The sequence below is a fragment of the Chiloscyllium punctatum genome, chromosome 15 (genome assembly GCF_047496795.1).
Source record: "Chiloscyllium punctatum isolate Juve2018m chromosome 15, sChiPun1.3, whole genome shotgun sequence".
Classification (NCBI taxonomy): domain Eukaryota; kingdom Metazoa; phylum Chordata; class Chondrichthyes; order Orectolobiformes; family Hemiscylliidae; genus Chiloscyllium; species Chiloscyllium punctatum.
Genome location: NC_092753.1, coordinates 35,826,155 through 35,846,646, shown reverse-complemented (window position 1 = coordinate 35,846,646; position 20,492 = coordinate 35,826,155). Strand labels below are relative to the sequence as shown.

The 20,492-nt window shown below is 40.6% G+C and overlaps 1 protein-coding gene across 1 annotated transcript in view; it reads right to left on the bottom strand.

Moving 5' to 3' along the window:
* Positions 1-20,492, bottom strand: part of LOC140486199 (cilia and flagella-associated protein 47-like) — a 482,883-nt gene that overhangs the window by 354,540 nt on the left and 107,851 nt on the right. Inside the window, exons 24-29 of the mRNA XM_072584990.1 lie at positions 20,358-20,458; positions 20,092-20,254; positions 15,371-15,569; positions 4,510-4,716; positions 2,706-2,806; positions 208-345 (exon numbers count right to left, since the gene is read on the bottom strand). Of these exons, the coding sequence (XP_072441091.1) occupies positions 208-345; positions 2,706-2,806; positions 4,510-4,716; positions 15,371-15,569; positions 20,092-20,254; positions 20,358-20,458 (909 nt within the window). The remainder of the gene's footprint in view (positions 1-207; positions 346-2,705; positions 2,807-4,509; positions 4,717-15,370; positions 15,570-20,091; positions 20,255-20,357; positions 20,459-20,492) is intronic.

Genomic DNA, 20,492 nt, shown 5'->3' with positions numbered 1-20,492 from the left:
CTGAGCATACAGAAACTCTATGTCCTTACTGTCCCCACTGTTGGTATGACAGGATCCCTCCTGGCCGGGTCCATAGCCTTAGCCTTGTCACCATGAGCCCAACTGGGTCAGAGGTCAAATTTTATCATTCTTTGTCAGTCCAGATGAAACGCAAAAATTAAAATTGGACAAGTTTAGATTCAATTTTTGAGAATGGCAATAGTTCACCTGTAACAGATTCCTCAAAAGAAGAAGTGGAAGGAGAGAATCTGGTGATGGTAGATGAACTGCGTGTGGATGCCGCAGGAGTGTAATAGGGTTGTAGAATAACTTTTCCAATACTGTCATGTTTGCTTGCATTAGTTCCTGAAAAGAACATAAAATATTATGAGGAAAAGCCAATAAGTTATTATTGTTTATTAGTACTGGAAAAAAATTCACGGTTTACTTGAGGGATGGATGGCACAATGTAGTATCACATTACAAGCAGCATGATAGTTTGTAAAGAGAGAACTGGAGTTTCTGACTTTTATAATGTATCTTACTTAAAGTTCTTGTAACCTGAAATTTACAGAACCAATGGATTCACTCAAAATATTATTGACACTTAATAGGGGAAAGTTATTTGCATCCATGACTACACTTTCAACTTTGCCAGTGATTGAAAATGATTACAGGAAAATTAAAATGGATTCAGAAAATAATTGCAAGTTATTTACAAAACAGATGAAGAAAAAAAGAGAAAGACAACAATAATAACAACATTGTAAAGCATCTGCTTTGTGACTTTGTGATCCGGAAAACATAACTCACATCTAGCACCATAATGCTCAAATGTTACCTTTGTTCCATCAATTAATACTTCACCAACATCTGGCTTAAATAAGCTGTTAGCTCGTCACAAAATCTCCAGAAGCACCTTGCTCATAATGCTATGACATAGTGGGTCTGAAGCTGTGCGTGTTTCTGAGGGAGTGCTCTGCTGTTCTGGTGTCAGTAGACATTGCCTTCTGAGACCTCAGCTCACCCTACCAATCAAAAAAAGACTCAAGACAGTCCTCAAGGTGGCTGGGCTGTACTTTATTGTTTCCTGCCTCATTCTCTTCCTAAATAGAGGGGTTATATTTGCTACTTCCAGTCTGATAGAAGCTTTCCAGAATCTAACAAATTTTGGAAAGTTAACATCAATTAACATACACCATTAGCCACCTATTTGAAGACAGAAACAAAATATTCACTCATTTTGCCTATCATTTCCTTATTTCCTATTCAGGCTCCACACTCGCTTCCTGGATGACCAATACTCACTTTACTTCCTTTGTTCCTTTTTAGATATTTGTGGAAACTCTTACTGTTTTTATGTTTCCACCTAGCTTGTTCCCATACTATAATATCTTCCTCCTTTTTTTTGACATTTGCTGCAGTTCTGTATATTCTGACCAACTCTCTTATCTGCTGCTCATTTTTGCGATTATTTGCTTTTTTACTTAAGTTTTCAATGACTCTTTAATTAACTACAGATGGTGGGTCCTCTCTTGGAATTGTTCTTTACAGTTGGAATGTACTATTTTAAGTATTATAATATAGCCCCTTTAATATTGATCTTTTAGCTTGGTATCCCAATTAGCATCAGCTAGTTCAGCTTTCATGCCCATACAGTTATCCTTATTTAAATTTAAAATATTGCCTTTGTCACGTCCCATTTCAAATGAATGCAAATTCAGTAATATTGTTATTTTTGCTACTTAGAAGTGCTTTTACTTGGAGGTGTATCAGAGGACATGAACAGAAATCTCAAATTAAACCTCCACAGTTGGGTTTCACATATTTGGGTTTAAATCTATTTCTTTTTAAAATGGCTAACATTGCTGAACTCAAAAATGGCTGAGGTTGATCACATGATCATATTTCTGAAAGCTTCTGCACTGTGTAGATATTCCAGCTAAATCTGACACACAGGGATTGGAGATAAACTGATTGTTCAGAGCTGTCTGGGCTGGAAACAAAGGAAATGAAGGCTAATGTGTTTCTAGTTACCTCATCGTCTCACAATGAAAACTCTAATAGGGGAAGTAAAGCTGCACCTGGAGAGAAGCAGGATCCTAAGACAGGGAGTCAGCATCACTCAGAACAGCAGGCACAGTGAGCACTCTGAAACAAGAGGTGAGGTAAGGTAAAGAAAGGGAAGGTCAGGTCTCTGGCATATATTTAATACTTTTGAACTATAGTCTGGTCAAACCACATTTGCATTAGTACTGTGGCTTACATTATAGATTTTTAGACCAATACATTGAGGAACCAACTTAAGGGCAGATTAGAGCTAAATTTAGATTTGTGCAATGATAAGGGGTTAATTAATAGGTGGTGAACTCATGGAATCTCTTCCACAAAAGGCTGCGGAGGTGAAGTCGCGGAATGTATTTCTAGATTTCTAGAAACTATATTTGTTTAGGGATAAGGGGACAGAATGGGGATATGGTATTGAGATAAAGGATCGGGTATGATCATGTTGAATGGCAGAGTTGGAATGATGGGATGGATGGCCTACCTCTGTCTATATGTTACCCAAACTACCTTCCAACTGGTCTATTGAGATAGTCCAGCAGCACTATGGTTACCAAAAGAGAAAATACTGGAAGTATTCAACAAGTCAGTTAGCACCTGTGGAAATTAGTAGGGTTAATGTTAATTTAGTTTGATAAAAGAATAATTTTATGAACACTTACCAGTTTTGAGAACAATATGTTGGTCTGTACTGTGGAGGGCAATATATCTATATATAGATAACAGGCAATTATCTGCAGATACCGAGACAGGTAAGGTGAACCTGCATCAGGACAATAGTATAGTTTGTCAAAAGCATTGCACAATAAATCAAATTTCAAGGGCAAACTTTTAATAATCCAACCTGAGTAAAGCACTTTAACATACAAAGTGTTGCAACAGCCTAATTATTTCAATACTGTATCAGTCCAAATTTTCATGACTAGGATCAAAAGATATTCATTAGGTAAATGTACCAAGGAATATGGAGCAAAGCTAGCTAATAAGGATGAGGGATTTGGAATTAGCTATTGTCTACCTGAACGATTGGAGGTTTTATCCCAAGCCTGTCCATGCAATCCTATCTACTGTAAATTAGTTTCTCCCCTTCTTTGACAGTCATGGTCAAACTAGTCCCTGGTGAAGGAGTCGTGCTCCAAAAGCTAGTACTTACAAATAAACCTGTTAGACTATAACCTGGTATTGTGTGATTTTAAATTAGCCTCAAATTAGTTATAAAGAAAGAGAGTGGTGACTTCAGGATAGCATTACAACCATTACATTCAAGCTATTCTGTGCTCTGCCAAATCCATACAGGATGAACAGCCCATTGTTTTTATTTCAGAAAGTACTTCAGCTTTCCTTTGTAAAGCCATAAACAGGGTTTGATATCCGGAGTAGTTTAGAGATCATCACATTTACGTTTTCTGCAATGAAATAACTGCACAGAAGCAGTATCCTGTCACAAAGTCACCCTTTATTTACTTGTACACAGGACACTGGCAATGGCCAGTCAACTCAGAGTTTAGATCAGAGTGGTGCTGGAAAAGCACAGCAGGTTAGGCAACATCGAAGGAGCAGGAAAATTGACGTTTCGGGCAAAAACCCTTCATCAGGAATCCTTTTGCCTAGTCAGCTCAAAGTCAGTGCCCTGAACTGAGGAGATTCTAAATCCCCTGTTTATATTGGTCAGCCTGGGCTTCCTGAATGGCCCAGGTAAATAACCCCAAGCAAGGATCTTATAGTCAACAAGATCAACCTAGTTCTAATCATTACAGGAACATTCAAATTATTTATTCTTCACAGTATTTGCAAAGAAGTCAAGCATATCCAGTCCAGATCTGCACAGATCTCGGGGAATTCTAAAGGACAGCAGCGTTAGGCGCCAGCAATGAAAGAATGTAGTTTGGCCAAATCCTGGATGCATCCATTCAAAAAAATCATACATTACCAAATGAAGGTTTATTATCCCAACGTTGACATTGGATCTGTTTTCATATGAATAGACTTCTTTGAAGAAGTCTATTCAACTATTATTATCATCACTGAACACTTCAGGGTCCATAAAAATGATCATTGGATAATAACTTAACATAGGTAAAAACAATGACTGCAGATGCTGAAAACCAAATACTGGATTAGTGGTGCTGGAAGAGCACAGCAGTTCAGGCAGCATCCAACGAGCAGCGAAATCGACGTTTCGGGCAAAAGCCCTTCCTGATGAAGGGCTTTTGCCCGAAACGTCGATTTCGCTGCTCGTTGGATGCTGCCTGAACTGCTGTGCTCTTCCAGCACCACTAATCCAGTAATAACTTAACATAGTCAACCAAATTGGCTCTCTAGAAATTGGTATTTTGTCAAGTAAAGGATGTGGTTTACTACTATTTCAGTTGCTGGCACATATTTCTTTTTATCAATTTATTTATATGCATTAAAATCCAACAACTCTATAATATGCATGCACTTCCGTGTACTGATATTTTTTACCTGCTCCTGTCCTGATCAATTAATGTAACATTTGCTGATACTGAAATTGGACAGAATGAACAGAAGATAATGCAGCATGTTATGCTCCTGATGGTTTCACTCCTAAATGGCAAAGTTGAGCCTTCAGGAAACTGACAAGTAAAAGGCTTAATCCAATTCCCCTCTTCGGTTTCTGTTTCTGGAACTTCAGCTTGGAGTATACAATCACTGAAACCAAATAATTTTTTCATTAAATTTTGCAACAGTAAATTATAATACAGACAAGAAATGATAATTCCCCTTTAAGACATCACTCATAAGTTCTTTAACATTTCAGAATAAATTATTACAGTACACAAGTTAAATTACAGCTGAACAGAACTTGAACAAACAATAAATATAATGCTAATCTGAGTTTAAAAGCACGTAACTGGTTGTAAAGTGTTTTGGGACATCCAATGATATTGAAAATGCATAGACATGCTTACTGGGCATATTCTCCACTCACTTCAACAAAGTTATTCAATGTTCCAACAAATAGCAGATTACTTGCTTTTGTGAGATCAAAATCAATTTCAATGAAATACTGCATTGGGGTGAGAGATAGCAGTTGCTGTTAAGATAATCTAGCCATAAAATTCAAAGAATCAAGGTAAAGCATAAAGCTTCAGATGCTGATCTCTGAGACAGGAATTGTGACTTTTTTTTTAAAAAACAACTGTTGTAAAGTTTGTCAAAAATAACACTCAGGTAGCTTATTGGAGGAAGTGATCAAGAAGGAGCATAAAGCATTGATGTCAGGTGAAGAATGGTGTGAGATGGAACTGCGTGGGAAAGGATGGCGAAGTGACTGAGAAGGAGAGGAGAATTTTTGTGGTGGGGAAAGTAATTGGGAGGGAGGAACTGATTAAAATCACACTGGAGTCATGTGAAGGAATTCTGCACTTCACTGATTAACATTCAAATTCTTAAACTCATGTATTTGGTGGTGGCCTGTAGCAGCCACTTAAAAGCTATTCAACTGAAAACATATAAAATATAGCTCTCAAACAGGCATTGAGGCCCCTATTCATATGTCAGCCTCAGGCATGAGTCACTTTCTTCTGTTAACAATATCGCAGGTGCCATACTTACAAATGAAATGAGCAAGCACCCATATTGAATACCGAGACAGACATTTTGCATCTGAATAAAGGAGTGCCATTATCAAACTTTTGGACCCACGTTTAAGAAAGTAGGCCACTCCTATGACATTGCACATGAGAAGTTCACTTATTAAAATCTAAATCTGACATCACAATTTTCAGGCATAATCGAGGCAGGGCAAACATTATAAATGTTCAACCTTATATTTCACACATTTTTCACAAGCATTGTAACAGCACATTTTACTGGAACTTAAAGTAAAATATTAGAAAATAAAACATTGAACAGTAAATATACAAATCAAAACAACCAAAGGCTTATGATTTCAATGAACTCTGAGTGTTTAATAATGCAAACCTACCTGTAAGAAATGCTAAATCGGGGAAAGGTTGTTTTAAAACAATTAGGGCATTACACTACAGACAGCATAATATTAGAACCAGTGGTTTATGCAGACATAGCAAATCAAACATCTGTATTTGTTCCAGATAGTCTAGATTTTCGCTAGTGTTTTAGTGATCACTCTGTCCTTTATTCTGGAAAAATGAGTATATCCTTCACCTATCATGATTTTATATCTTTGCCATTTTAAAACTGGCAGTAAATAAAATGTTGAAATAAAAGGCAGGTATCATAAACAGAAATTTTTCCCATGATCTTAATTGTGCAGTTACACTCAAATTGTACTCACACCAAAGATCAAAACAATGGCACTTTAAAAAGGAGGAAGACACACAAAGGCAGCAAGCACATGGTCAGAGAAAGAAGCCAACATTGCTGTCTGACACAGATGGGAATCTGCACAGTTACTGCCTTTGCTGTTTGACTTCAAGTATCTCTGGACATCGGAGTGTATCGAGAAAAAATTAACAAACAGCAAAATCATAGCTGATCTTGGAGGAACCTGTGTGTGAAAGCTCACAGCATAGGAGAAGATAAGTGCATAGTTTTTAGGTGTAACCTCGCTGTAAATCGGCAATAGTGAGTAGACTGAGTTCTTTTTTGATTACATGTTTTATTGAGATCTGTCTCTTGACTAAATTTTAAAAGTATAACTGGAGCAGTGTTTTTTTTTAGAGCAGTAAGTTCTATTTTCTGGGTGTGTAGAAAGTTAAAGAGCAAAGATGGCCTTGGGTAGAGTGACATGCTCTTCTTGTCCAATGTGGGAGATTAGGGAGAGTTTCTATGTTACTGATGATTACGTCTGCAATGTGTTAGATTGTGAATCCTATTAGACCACATGGATCGGTTGGAGCGGCAGTTGAGACAATAGGAATTTACAGGACCTAGCGGGTGTGATGTACAGCCATCATTGAAAGGGAGAAAAGCTGCAGATACAGTCATGTAGATGGGTTACCTCCAGGAAAGGTAGGAGAGGGAGGCAGGTAGGGCAGGAGTCCCCTGTGGCTATCCCCATCTCAACAAGTATGATGTTTTGGAAAATGTGGGGGTAGTGGACTCTAAGGGGAATATAGCACAAACGGCCGCGTTTCTGGTACCAAGAAATGCTCCAATGTAACAAGCAGGCCCATCAGGTTCAAAGCAATCAATTGCAATAGGGGACTCTCTAAGGGACTTGGTGTGAAGGACTGTGTACCAAGGAAGTCAATCTGGATGTTCCCCAACAGGAAACCCTGGGTTAATCAGGACATAGAGAATCTGCTAAAATCAAGCGTGAGGCCTTCAGATCAGGAGACCCACTCAAATATAAGGAATCCAAATATAACTTTCACAGAGCCATTAAGACAACCAAGGACCAATACTGAACCAAACTAGAGACCCAGACAGACACCCAGTGACTATGGCAAGGACTGAATGACATCACAGGTTCTGAAAAGAGTCAGTGAAAGACAGCAGATGATGACACATCCCTCCCAGATCATCTCAAGGCTTTTTATGCTCACTTTGAACAGAAGTTTGGCGGAGAGGTAACGCCTATTCCGACAAGTCCTGACAAACCTATCCCAACAGTCACTGCATCAGACGTCAGATCAGTTTTACTTCATGTGAATCCAAGGAAAGCAATGGGACCAGACGGAGTAGCAGGCCATGCACTCAGAGCATGCACAGATCAACTGGTAGAGGTCTTCTTGGACATCTTCAACCTCTCCCTGCAGTAGGCCAACGTCCCTGCATGTTTCAAGAGGGCCAACATGATCCCTGTGCCTAAGAAGGCTCATGCAGCATGTCTCAATGACTACAGCCCAGTGGCCCTAACTTCGGTGGTCATGAAGTGCTTTGAAAGGCTGGTCAAGGCATTAATCAACTCCAGCCTCCCCACTAGTCTTGACCCACTCCAATTTGCGTATCGGACCAACAGATCCACATCAGATGCCATATCACTTGCCCTTCACTCCTCCCTAAAACATCTTGACACCAAGAACAATCCCTACTCATTGACTACAGTTCAACACTATTGTCCCCTCGAGATTGATTACTAAACTTAGTGATCTTGGATTAAGCCCCACTCTCAGTTTCCTGACACACAAGCCACAATCAGTGAAGACTGGGGACAATATTTCATCCTCACTAACACTCAACATTGGAGCCCCCAGGGGTGTGTACTCCGCCTCCTACTGTATTCACTGCATACCCATGACTGCATCACCAAACACCAGACTAATGCCATTTACAAGTTTGCCAATGACACCACCATCGAATCTCAGATGACAGCGAAACAGACTCCAGATAGGAGATGGAAGACCTAGAAAAATGGTGCACTGAGAACAACCTAGCTCTCAATGCCGGAAAAACCAAAGAACTCACTATTGACTTTTGGCGGGATGTTATTTATGCCCCAACACATTAATAGCACAGAGGTGGAATGAGTATAGAAAGTGGATGTAGGTTTGCTCGCTGACGTTTCATCACAATACCAGGTTATATCTTCAGTGAGCCTCCAGACGAAGGACTGCTGGTGTTTCCTGCTTTCTATTTATATGTTTGGGTTTCCTTGGGCTGGTGATGTCATTTGCTATGGTGACATCATTTCCTGTTCTTTTTCTCAGGGGGTGGTAAATGGGGTCCAAGTCAATGTATTTGTTGATAGAGTTATGGTTGAAATGCCATGCTTCTAGGAATTCTCGTGTGTGTCTCTCTTTGGCTTGTCTGAGGATGGATGTGTTGTGTTAGTCAAAGTGGTGTCCTTCCTTGTCTGTATGAAAGGATACTAGTGAGAGAGGGTCATGTAGTTTTGTGGCTAGTTGATGTTCATGTATCCTGGTGGCTAGTTTTCTGCCTGTTTGTCCAGTGTAGTGTTTGTTACAATTCTTGCATGGTATTTTGTAAATGGCATTAGTTTTGCTTGTTGTCTGTATAGGGTCTTTCAAGTTCATTAGCTGCTGTTTTAGTGTGTTGGTGGGTTTGTGGGCTACCATGATGCCCAGGGGTCTGAGTAGTCTGGCAATCATTTCCAAGATGTCTTTAATGTAGGGCAGAGTGGCTAGGGTTTCTTAATGTGTTTTGTCTGCACGTTTGGGTTTATTGATGAGAAATTGGCAGACTGTGTTCACTGGGTACCCATTCCTTTTGAATACGCTCTAGAGGTAATTTTCTTCTGCTCTTCGAAGTGCTGCAGTGTGTGTTGGTTTGTTGAAATAATGTTTTGATGCAGCTTCGTTTGTGAATGTTGGAATGATTGCTTCTGTAGTTCAATATTTGGTCCGTATATGTTGTTTTCCTGTGGACAATGGTTTAAAGTTCCCCATTGGCTGTTCACTCTACTGTGACATCTAGGAATGGCAGTTTGTTGTTGTTTTCCTCCTCTTTAGTGAATTTTATGCCAGTAAGGGTATTGTTGGTGGTCTTGAAGGTTTCCTCTAACTTGTTTCGTTTAGTGATGACAAAGGTGTCATCCACATAGCAGATCCAGAGTTTGGGTTCGACGGTTGGCAGAGCTGTTTGTTCGAGTCTCTGCATTACTGTCTCTGCTAAGAACCCTGATATCGGAGATCCCATGTGTGTTCTGTTGGTTTGACTGTAGAGTTTGTTGTTGAAGGTGAAGTGGGTGATACGGCATAGGTCCACTAGCTTGACGATACTGTCCTTGCTGATGAAGTTGGTGGTGTTTGGTGTATGTGTCTTTGAGTCTTCTAATACTGTAGTAAGTGTTTCCTTGGCCAGGTTGATGTTGATTGATGTAAACAGGGCTGTTACATCAAAGGAGACCATTATTTCATCATCTTCTATCTTGGTGTCTTTAATGGTCTTCAGGAATTCTTGGGTGGAGTGGATGGAGTGGCGTGAGTTTTCTGCTAAGTGTTTTAGTCTTTGGTGTAGCTCCTTGGCCAATCTGTAAATTGGTGTTCCAGGTAGCGAGACTATGGGTCTGAGAGGGGGCTCCTCGTTTGTGAATTTTGGGTAATCCGCAAAAGCATGGTGTGTTGGATCCATCTGGTTTCACTTTTGGAAGTCGGTCTTATTTATATCTCCAGATTTCTTAAGTTTTTTGAGTAGGGCTCTGATTCGGTTCTCTAATTGTGGGGTCGGATCTATCGACACTTGTTGGTAAGTGTTGGTATCTGCAAGTAGTGGGTTTGCTTTTTCAATGTAGTCTCTTTGATTTAAAATGAATGTTAAGCATCCTTTGTCCACAGGTAGGATAACTGTGGGTTTTTTTTTATCTTTTTAGTGCTTTCCCTTCTTGTGTATTGAGTGTGTTTCCTTCCTTTTCCCTGCTTAATGTTGGTGCGTCTGTCTGTCTGATGGTTTGCTGGGTTTCTTCTGTAAGTTGGTTGTCTTTCAGTGTTGTTTCTAATGCTGCGAAGAAATCTTTCTTGTCCGCATCCTGGAATTTGTAAATTAATGCTCTTACTAAGACGGCTTTTACAGTGTCTGTTAAGGGTCTGTCAGATAAGTTTTTTATCCATGCTTCTGTGTTGTCAGCGTTGTTACATTTTGTAAGTTTGTCTTTTTTTTTATGCAGGTCTAGTTTTTTCATTTTCTGTATTTTTCGCGGTCTGATACCTATGGCTTGTTGTATTGTGTCTGTCCATTCATGGTCTGTTGCATGAGTGAGTAAAGATGTTTGGTGCAAAATTTCCCGGTTGTATTTACGGAGTCTGTTGTGGGTATCATTAATCATTTCTCTAAGCATTCTGCAGCCATTTTGCTCTGCTACCCTTTTGGCTAGTGGGGTGTTAAGGGGAGGCTTGTATTGAAGACATTGAGGTGGTATCTGTTTTCTTAGGCATTCATGCAGGAAGTACAGCTGTTTGCGGGTGGCGCTCTGTCAGACGGCATTCATTTCCTATTTCCAGGCAAGTTTTAGTGTATTGTTCCTAGGAATGGTCATCCATAACAAGCTTTCTTGGATTCTTCGTTTGGACACGTTGGTTACAAAGGCCTAACAACGTCTCTTCTTCCTCAGGCAGCTGAGGAAATGTGGCATGGCGGCAAATACCCTTGCCAACTTTTATAGGTGTGCCATTGAGAGCATTGTGCCTGAATATATCACTACCTGGTATGGCAACTGTACCATTCAAGATCGGAGATGGTTACATAGAGTGGTGAACTCAGCCTGGACAATCACAAAGGCCGACCTCCCATCTATAGAATCCATCTACAGGGCCTGCTGTCAAGGAAAGGCTGCCAGCATTCTCAAAGATCCATCCCACCCTGGCAATGTTTTTCTACAACTCTACCATCGGGGTGAAGGTACAGAAGCCTGAACACACGCACCAGCTGGTTTCGAAACAGTTTCTACCCTACTGTTGTTAGAATACTGAATGGACTCATAAACTCTTAACATTCGCCTGTACCTGTGTTTTTGTTTATGCCGCTGTTTACTTATTATTTACTTATCTATGCTACTTAACTGTGTGATCTGCCTATATTGCTCGCAAGACAAAGCTTTTCAGTGTGCCTCGGTATATGAGACAATAAATTCAATTCATTACAGCAATACTTAAGGATATTTGTGGAAAAAGGTTCAGAAAAGTTATTTGGGTAGAACTGAGAAATATAAAAGAGATGATCACTATTTTGTGATTTTATTATAGACCACCCAATAATCAACAGGAAATTGAGAAACAAATTTGTAAGGCGATCTGAGCAATCTGTAAGGATAATAGGGTAGTTATGGTAGGGGTTTTTAACTTTACAAATATAGACTGGGACTGACATTGTATTAAGGGTTTAGATGGAGAGAAATTTGTCAATTGTGTACTAGAAAATTTTCTGATTCAGTATGTGGATGCACCTACTAGAGAAGGTGCAAACATTGACCTACTCTTGGGAAATAAGGCAGGGCAGGTGACTGAGGTGTCAGTGGGGAGCACTTTGGGGACAGCGACTATAATTCTATTAGTTTTAAAATAGTGATGGAAAAGGAGGGACGGGATCTAAAAGTTCAAGTTCTAAATTGGAGAAAGGCCAATTTTGATGGTATGAGGCAAGGACTTTCAAAAGTTGATTGGGGGCAAATGTTCACAGGTAAAGTGACGGCTGGAAATTGGGAAGCTTTAGAAATGAGATAACAAGAATCCAGAGATGGTATATTCCTATATGAGTATACTTAAGAGGGAATCAGATATACCAAAAGGGGACGTAAGATAGCTTTGGCAAATAGGGTTAAGGAGAACCAAGGGTATTCTATAAAAACATTAAGGGTAACAAGGGATAGAATTGGGCCCCTCAAAGATCAATAAGACAGCCTATGTGTGGAACCGCAGGAGATGGGGAGATACAAAATGAGCATGTTGCATCAGTGTTTACTATGGAGAAGGACATGGAGGATATACAATGTGGAGAAATAGATAGTGGCATCTTGAAATACGTCCATATTACTGAGAAGGAGGTGTGGGACAGTGGCACAGTGGTTAGCACTGCTACCTCACAGCGCCAGAGACCCAGGTTCAATTCACGCCTCAGGCGACTGACTGTGTGGAGTTTGCACATTCTCCCCGTGTCTGCATGGGTTTCCTCCGGGTGCTCCAGTTTCCTCCCACAGTCCAAAAATGTGCAGGTTAGGTGAATTGGCCATGCTAAGTTGCCCACAGTGTTAGGTGAAGGGGTAAATGTTGGGGAATGGGTTGCGCTTCGGCTGGTCAGTGTGGACTTGTTGGGCCGAAGGGCCTGTTTCCACACTGTAAGTAATCTAATCTAAAAGAAAATGCATAAAGGGGGCTGAATCCCCAGGGTCTGATCAGGTGTATGCTAGAACTCTATAAGAAGCCAGGGAAGTGATTGCTGGGCCCCCTGCAATCAAGAGATATTTATATCATCAATAGTCATAGGTGAGGTGCCGGAAGACTGGAGGTTGGTTAACGTGGTGCCACTATTTAAGAAAGATGGTAAGGAAAAGTCAGGGAACTATAGACAATTGAGCCTGGCATCGGTGTTGGGCAAGTGGTTGGAGGGAATCCTGAGGGAAGGGATTTACATATATGTGGAAAGGCAAGGACTGATTAGGAATAGTCAGCATGGGTTTGTGCACGGGAAATCATGTCTCACAAACTTGATTGAGTTTCTTGAAGAGGTAACAAAGAGGATTGATGAAGGCAGTGTTGTGGACGTGATCTATATGGACTTCAGTAAGGCGTTTGACAAGGTTCTTCATTGTAGACTGGTTAGCAAGGTTAGATCTCATGGAATACAGAGAGAACTAACTATTTGAGTACAGAACTAGCTGGAAGGTAGAAGACAGAGGGTGCTGGGGAAGGGTTGCTTTTCAGACTGGCAGCCTGTGACCAGTGGTGTACCATAAGAATCAGTGCTTTTTGTCATTTGTATAAATGAGTTGGATACGGAGGCATTAATGCCAGCCCTGACAATAATGAACAGCGTAGATGTTTTCTAATCAATCTGTTGAGAGATGTCATTACACATCTTTGGAGCAGGCGAAACTTAAGCCCAGGAGGACACAACTCTGCAGCACACCTCCTCCTGCTCTTCTCTCCCTCAGTGTGAGATCTAGATTGGCAGGATGAAGCATTTGGCTATCCTGCCCTGGAACCCACATCTTCTGCTCCACTCCGACATCTTACTTCCCTCTGGTTCTGCGGAAGGCTTAAGCATAAACCACAGAACATCCATCAGGATGAGCAGCCTCAGTGAAGGCTGTTCTGGGGGGTCTAAATGAGTCCCACATGCATGTTATCCACTGCTTTTCCAGTTCCACTGACGCTAATGGGCAAGAAATGCATTCCCACATCAATTAAGGGATCACCCCTTCAAAAATCTTAACTTTAGTCGGTTTTCCACTGATTTCTGACTAAAGGAAACAGCTCCTGTTTCCTGCCTCTGTGTCAAGAATATAGTTCCAAACCAAGAAAGAAGATACAAAACAAGCAATCAAGTTCTTCAAAGAAAGGAATTACCGCGGGGATTAAATCAGAGGACGGATGAAGAAAGACAATTTGCCTAAGGACAGTGTTCGGTTTAGGAAGACTGGGGATTGATTGTGAATTTTGGCTGATCTTGAGTGGGGTTCCCAGATTTTGAGAACTCCGTGGAGTGGGGGGAAATTAATTTGAGTTGGAAGAAGAGTGGGCACCGTAATGGGTGAAGTGCCTTGTTTCCCCCTCAAATTCCATTTTGATTTAGTCCCTTCCCTCTCTCCCTACCTTTCCCTCACTGTTTGGTATAATTGCACTGTCCCTGAAAAGCTTTGCATGTCAGTTGGTAATTTAGTTGGAAACACAGGTGAGTTAATGGTGGAAGATAAAGGACAAAAGATAGAACCTAAAGATGAGGTGAAGTGGAAGAAGAGGCAGATCTGTGTTAGTCAGCTATGGAAAGAGAGGAAGAGCAAACAATACTGTTCGCAACACTACAATCTATTTCCCTTCTTCTGCTTCTGTTTGGCTGCATCTGTTCTACAACAGTTGAAGTGCTTGAAATCTGAAGAATACAAGTAGGTATAACAAGTAGCTTTTTTATATATACATGACTTTCCTTTTGAAAAAAAAGTGCCAAGTTAATTTTACTTTATCTGCCACTAACAGATTAATCAAACTGGAGAAGTCTAATCACAGATCCATGGCACGGGCTACATTTTGCAAGTAAATAAATGAATCAAGATATTAAACAACCGAGCTCCTTCCCCAAAAATGTAACAATTAAAGTTACGAAAATACAATGCTTTTATGAAAACATGTAATTTTTCAGGCATAAGAGGGTTGAATTGCAGAATTTTCATTTCTAAAAAAATGTTTTGCATGATTTAACTGATTACCAACAAATGTGTTGAAATTGTGACATGAGTTTATAGATTTTATCTATAATCAAATGTTACCAAAAAAAATCATAACTCAAAATTATGACACACAAAATTTGGTTTATTTGCAAAATGTTAAGGCATCACCAGATTTTGAAGATCAATTATGAATTGTTAGAAGTAAGCAATAGCATCAGAATCTGTAAAAGGTGGTTACAAATGTCACGTGAGGGACTGCCAAATTATATTATAATCACCTATTTATTCCTGGTCACCCTGAAATATTTCACCATACAAACAATGAGTCCCATATATAAAACAGATCCTAAAAATTTCCAAAGAACAAACCACGGTAAACATGATAACTGCGTGCATGCAAAACGTTAATTATATCTCTTTTAAATATTGAAATATTTATTTCAAATCTCAGGTGCTCTCAGATTTTCTCTTTATCTTAAGTTTCTTTTCTAATAGTTCCTTTGTCATCTGATGAACTCAATGGTAAAATAATAACACAAATCATGCTTAGATTCATGCTCAAAGCTGAACAAATAAAAGGAATATAAATTTAAATCCAACCTTAGATAGTCCAAACAAGTAATTTGGACTGTTGCTGATATCTCCGTGCCCAGAGGAACTGGGTTCAAGATCACAAAGGGGGGATCGATGAACAATTTTGGGATGTGTATAACACCAATCAAAGTAATTACTCGATATGGGCTAATTCTGTCCTCATTAATAAACATAGGTATTTCACATCTGTATTTGCCTGGGCACTCTGAAAAGTAGACAAGCACAGAAATAATGTACAAATATTTGTGGGTCCTTAAAGTACAACGCCCAACCACCCCACTCTTAACATCACTCTCCACAGAGCGATTAGCAAACTTTAAAATTTATTCAAAATATCAGGTGATTACAGAGTGAAAGTTAAATTCAATTTAGCTGTAGGGAGTGATGGTAGCATAGTGGCAATGTCACTAGATGAATAACCTAGTGTATTACACAAATGGTTCTGGGAATATGGGTTAAAATCTCACCAGTGCAGCTCATGAAACCTATACGCAATTAATAAATTTGGAATATAAGGCCTATTCCCAATAAGAGTGATTATGTCAATTTTCATTGAAATTCTTCTGAATGAGGTAAATAAATGAAGGTCATTCAGTAGCTATAATCTACTTGGATTACTTTAATTTGTTTACCTCATTCAAAAGAATTTCAGTGAACTCTCCAGCACAGCTAGGTAAAAACAATGACTGCAGATGCTGGAAACAAGATTCTGGATTAGAGTGGTGCTGGAAAAGCACAGCAGTTCAGGCAGCATCTGAGGAGCAGGAAAATCAACGTTTCGGGCAAAAGCCCTTCATCAGGAATACAGGCAGAGTGCCTGAAGGGTGGAGAGATAAATGAGAGGAGAATGGGGGAAGGTAGCAAAGAGTGCAATGGGTGAATGGGGGTGGGATGAAGGTGATAGGTCAGAGAGGAGGGTGGAGTGAATAGGTGGAAAGGAAGATAGGCAGGTAGGACAAGTGATGGGGATAGTGCTGAGCTGGAAGTTTGGAACTGGGGCGAGGTGGGGGAAGGGGAAATGAGGAAACTGCTGAAGTCCACATTGATGCCCTGGGGTTGAAGTGTTCCGAGGCGGAAGATAAGGCATTCGTCCTCTAGGCGTCGGGTAGTGAGGGAGCGGCGGTGAAGGAGGCCCAGGACCTCCATGTCCTCGGCAGAGTGGGAGGGGGAGTTGAAATGTTGGGCCACAGGGCGGTTTGGTTGATTGGTGCGGGTGTCCCAGAGATGTTCCCTAAAGTGCTCTGCTAGGAGGCTTCCAGTCTCCCCAATGTAGAGGAGACCGCATCGGGAGCAACGGATACAATAAATTATAATGGTGGGTGTGCAGATAAAACTTTGATGGTCTCCTCTACATTGGGGAGACTGGACACCTTTTGCCCGAAATGTTGATTTTCCTGCTCCTCGGATGCTGCCTGAACTGTTGTGCTTCTCCAGCACAGCTGTTAGTTGTTTTGCTTCTGTCATGGAGTGTCGAATTGTTGCCTATTCATAACTGAGTGAATTGCTGGCCATTTCAGAAATAACTATAAGTCCTGTTTAGGCCAGATTAGATAAGTATTGGAGATTTTTAAAAAAACTGTAGATGCTGGAATCCAAAGTAAACAGGCAGGAGGCTGGAAGAACACAGCAAGCCAGGACTGGGGGTGGGTGTGGGGGACCTGCAGATAAAGGGGGAGGTGGGGGCAGGGTGGTGAAGTAAGGATAGTTGAAGACAGGTAGAGGGTATGACCTGGTTGAGGGTCAATGGGAGGAATGAATCTGGTTGGTGGCAGGGAGCAGTGGCAGAAGGGGGAGGGTCTGGGAAGGGAGTAGGGGGATGGGGAGGGAGGTTATTTGAAATTGGAGAACTCAATGTTGAATCCTCTGGGCTGTAGAGTGCTCAGGCAGAAGGTAAGGTGTTGTTCCTCCAATAGACGCTGTGGTTGTTTTGGCAATGGAGGAGGTCAAGGATGGTCATGTCGAAAAGGGAGTGGTTGGAGGAATTGAAATGGGCAGTTACTGAGATGTCCAATCGGCCCCTGTGGACCCAGCTGTGATTCTCAATAAGCCATTCCCTAAGTTTACATTCAGTCTCCCCGATATATAGAAGACCACATCAGGAGTACCTGATGCAGTAAACTAGGTTGGAAGGGATGGGCTGAGAGGGGTAGGGAGGAGAAGAGGTTCTTGGAGGTAGAAGTGTTTGAGGATGATGTGTTGGATGTGGAGACTGGTGGGGTGATGGGAAGGAGAAGGGGGACTCTTTCCTTATTGAGTTTGTGGGGTGTTCGATCAGTGGAACAGGGAATGGAGGTGGTGCAGCGTAGGGCTGTTTGGGTGACAGGGGGAGGAAAAGCATGTTGTTCAAAATAGGTGGACATCTTGGATGCTTGGGAGTGGAATGTCTCCCCATCCAAGTAGATGCGGCGGAGGCAGAGGAATTGGGAGAATGGGATGGAGTTCTTGCAGGATACTGGGTGGGAGGAGGTATAGTCCAGGTAGTTATGGGAGTCTGTAGGTTTTTAGTAGACATCCGTCTGGAGATGGAAGTGGTGAGGTCAAGAAAGAGGAGGGAGGTGTCAGAGATGGACCAAGTGAATTTGAGGGCGGGATAGAAGTTGTGGGCGAAGTTGATGAACTGCTCCATTTCAGCCTGGGTGCAGGACGCTGCACCAATGCAGTCAACAATGTAACAGCGGAAGAGTTGGGGCACAGTGCCTATGTAAGTGCTGAAGAGAGACTATTCAATATAGCTGATAAAGAGGCAAATGTAGCTGGGGCCCACCTGGGTACCCATGGCCACCCCCTTGTATTAGAGGAAATGGGAGGAGTTAAAGGAAAAGTTATTGAGGGTGAGGACTCTCATTAGATAAGGATGGCAGATTTATTTCCCTAAAAAGAAACTACTGAACCAAGTAGTCTTAATAACATTCAATGGCAATTGTCATAGCCACTCTTACTGGGAATAGCTTTATTTTCCAAATTTATGAATTAAATTTAAGTTCCATGAGCTGCAATGGTGAGATGTGAACCCATACCTTCAGAACATTACCCTAGTGTGAGACTACAGATGCTGTTGAAGGAGACAGCAGCTTTGTGACTACCACCTTACTGAATCTCAGGTCCTCAAATTCTTAAATGGGGTGAAGCTGGGAGCAGCAGACCCTGAAAACCCTCAGTGAGTAAGGCCTTTTGTAGAGAAGCCTCTCTCATGTCCAGCTTTGCCTATATGCAGTTTCTGTATCATTTGTCTGTCATGTTGCAGACTGAGACATGAACAGCAATAATGGCTATTTTTGCCTTCCCATGAACGTTAACAAATTTCCTGCCCTCCCTGTATGGATGCAGCAACAAGTCCAGTTAATGTAACACCTTCAAAATATTCCATAATTCCTTCATAAGCATTTCAACATCAGGAGTCAAAAAAATAATTCAACCAAACATTGAGGTCTGTGGGTGAATTCCTTTTGCAGCTAAAAGCATGTTGAGCTGAGACTGAATAAAATTCAGTGGACACATGCAGCACAAGTTTCAAAGACATGTCAAATCAACTGAAATGGTTGATTGATGTCACAATTCTGCAGGCATTAAATGCTCCTGGTGCTCATACCATGCTTGTATAGGACACACTGCAGGCTACACTAGTCCTGACTAGAAGTATAGTGCACAGCATTTTGTACTTCAGGGCTTCCATAGTTTACAGCAGAATTATGGAGCACAATCTCATGCCCCTATATTCAAGTCATCAGTTCCACATGGAGAAAGTTCAGAGACTAACAAAAGGTGTTCTAGAATTTATGGCTCTAAATTATGAAAACTAAAACAAAAGTAAAAGCATTCTTGCTGAATTAAAACAGATAGGAGGGGATTGATATGTGTAAAATATTTTCAGTAACATATTCCTGATGGAATATGGAAGTGGAATATGGAATATGGAATATTAAACTTATAGACAATACCTGATACCACAATTTGTGATATATTGCAGGTATATTGTTTATACAGTGTACTGAAAATGACGAAAGATGCTACAATATTGAAAGACATTCAATTCTTCGTCAGTCAGTCAGTATTTTCTTTGTCATTTAATATTGGATATGGTAGAATTTTGAAATTGTCATGATGGTAAGTCCTCTTCTCCACCAGGTGGTATTTTTTGTGAGCACTTAACTGTTTACAGTTTGTCTTAAAGCAGCAAACTTCATACCACTAGATCAATAAATTCACCATAGTCCCAAAGGACCATAGGACTACTCTCTCATTAGAGAGAGGTGACTGGTTATGATTTTAATCTGAGCATTATCGCACTTCAGGTGAGGGTGAAGTCAAGAAACTGGGATCCTTCATATTCTCCTGAGCCAGAGTGGGAATTGAACACATGCTGTTGGCATCACTCTGCATTGCAAACCAGCTGTCTCGCCAACTACAAGGACTGCAAAACAACTATTTAAATGCAAAATATAAAGTTTTCCTCAAGATAAATAAAAGCGATCAAATGGATGAATTCATATTCAATGAAAATTTACTGAAACAACTATTTTTGAAATTGTGATTTGGAGATGTCGGTGTTGAACTGGGGTGTACAAAGTTAAAAACACACAACACCAGGTTATAGTCCAACAGGTTTTGAAATTGTATCAGGTAATTGTGCAAGAGAATTGACCCGTCAGCACCAGTTAACGTCCAAATATATCTTGTTGATAGATACTACAGAAAATTTTTAAATGAATTTTACTGTAAAAACTTACGTGTGCAAAAGCCTATTGTAATGCAATGCCTTTCACCTGGTTTAATATTTCCACAGTAATTAAAGATTCTAAAAGTGCCATCTTCAAGGGTAGAATTTTGTTGACTGTCCAAATCAAACAACCACTTTATTTCTTTGGAGGAAGTGTTGTGTATCTCAACTTTCTAAAACAAATTACAAAAGAAAATTATCTTCATGATGCCACTTCATGGTTATGAAAGCAAAATAAAACAAGAAAATGTTCATAGTAATCATGATATACTGTACTTTTACAAATGGATCAGCTACAATAGCACCCATATCATTGTATCCTGGCAGAAGTGAGAATTCCAACTTGGTATCTGAGAGTTCAAGTGGTGGATAAAGTACTGAAAGATAAAAGTTCAATGTGCTAATTGATCA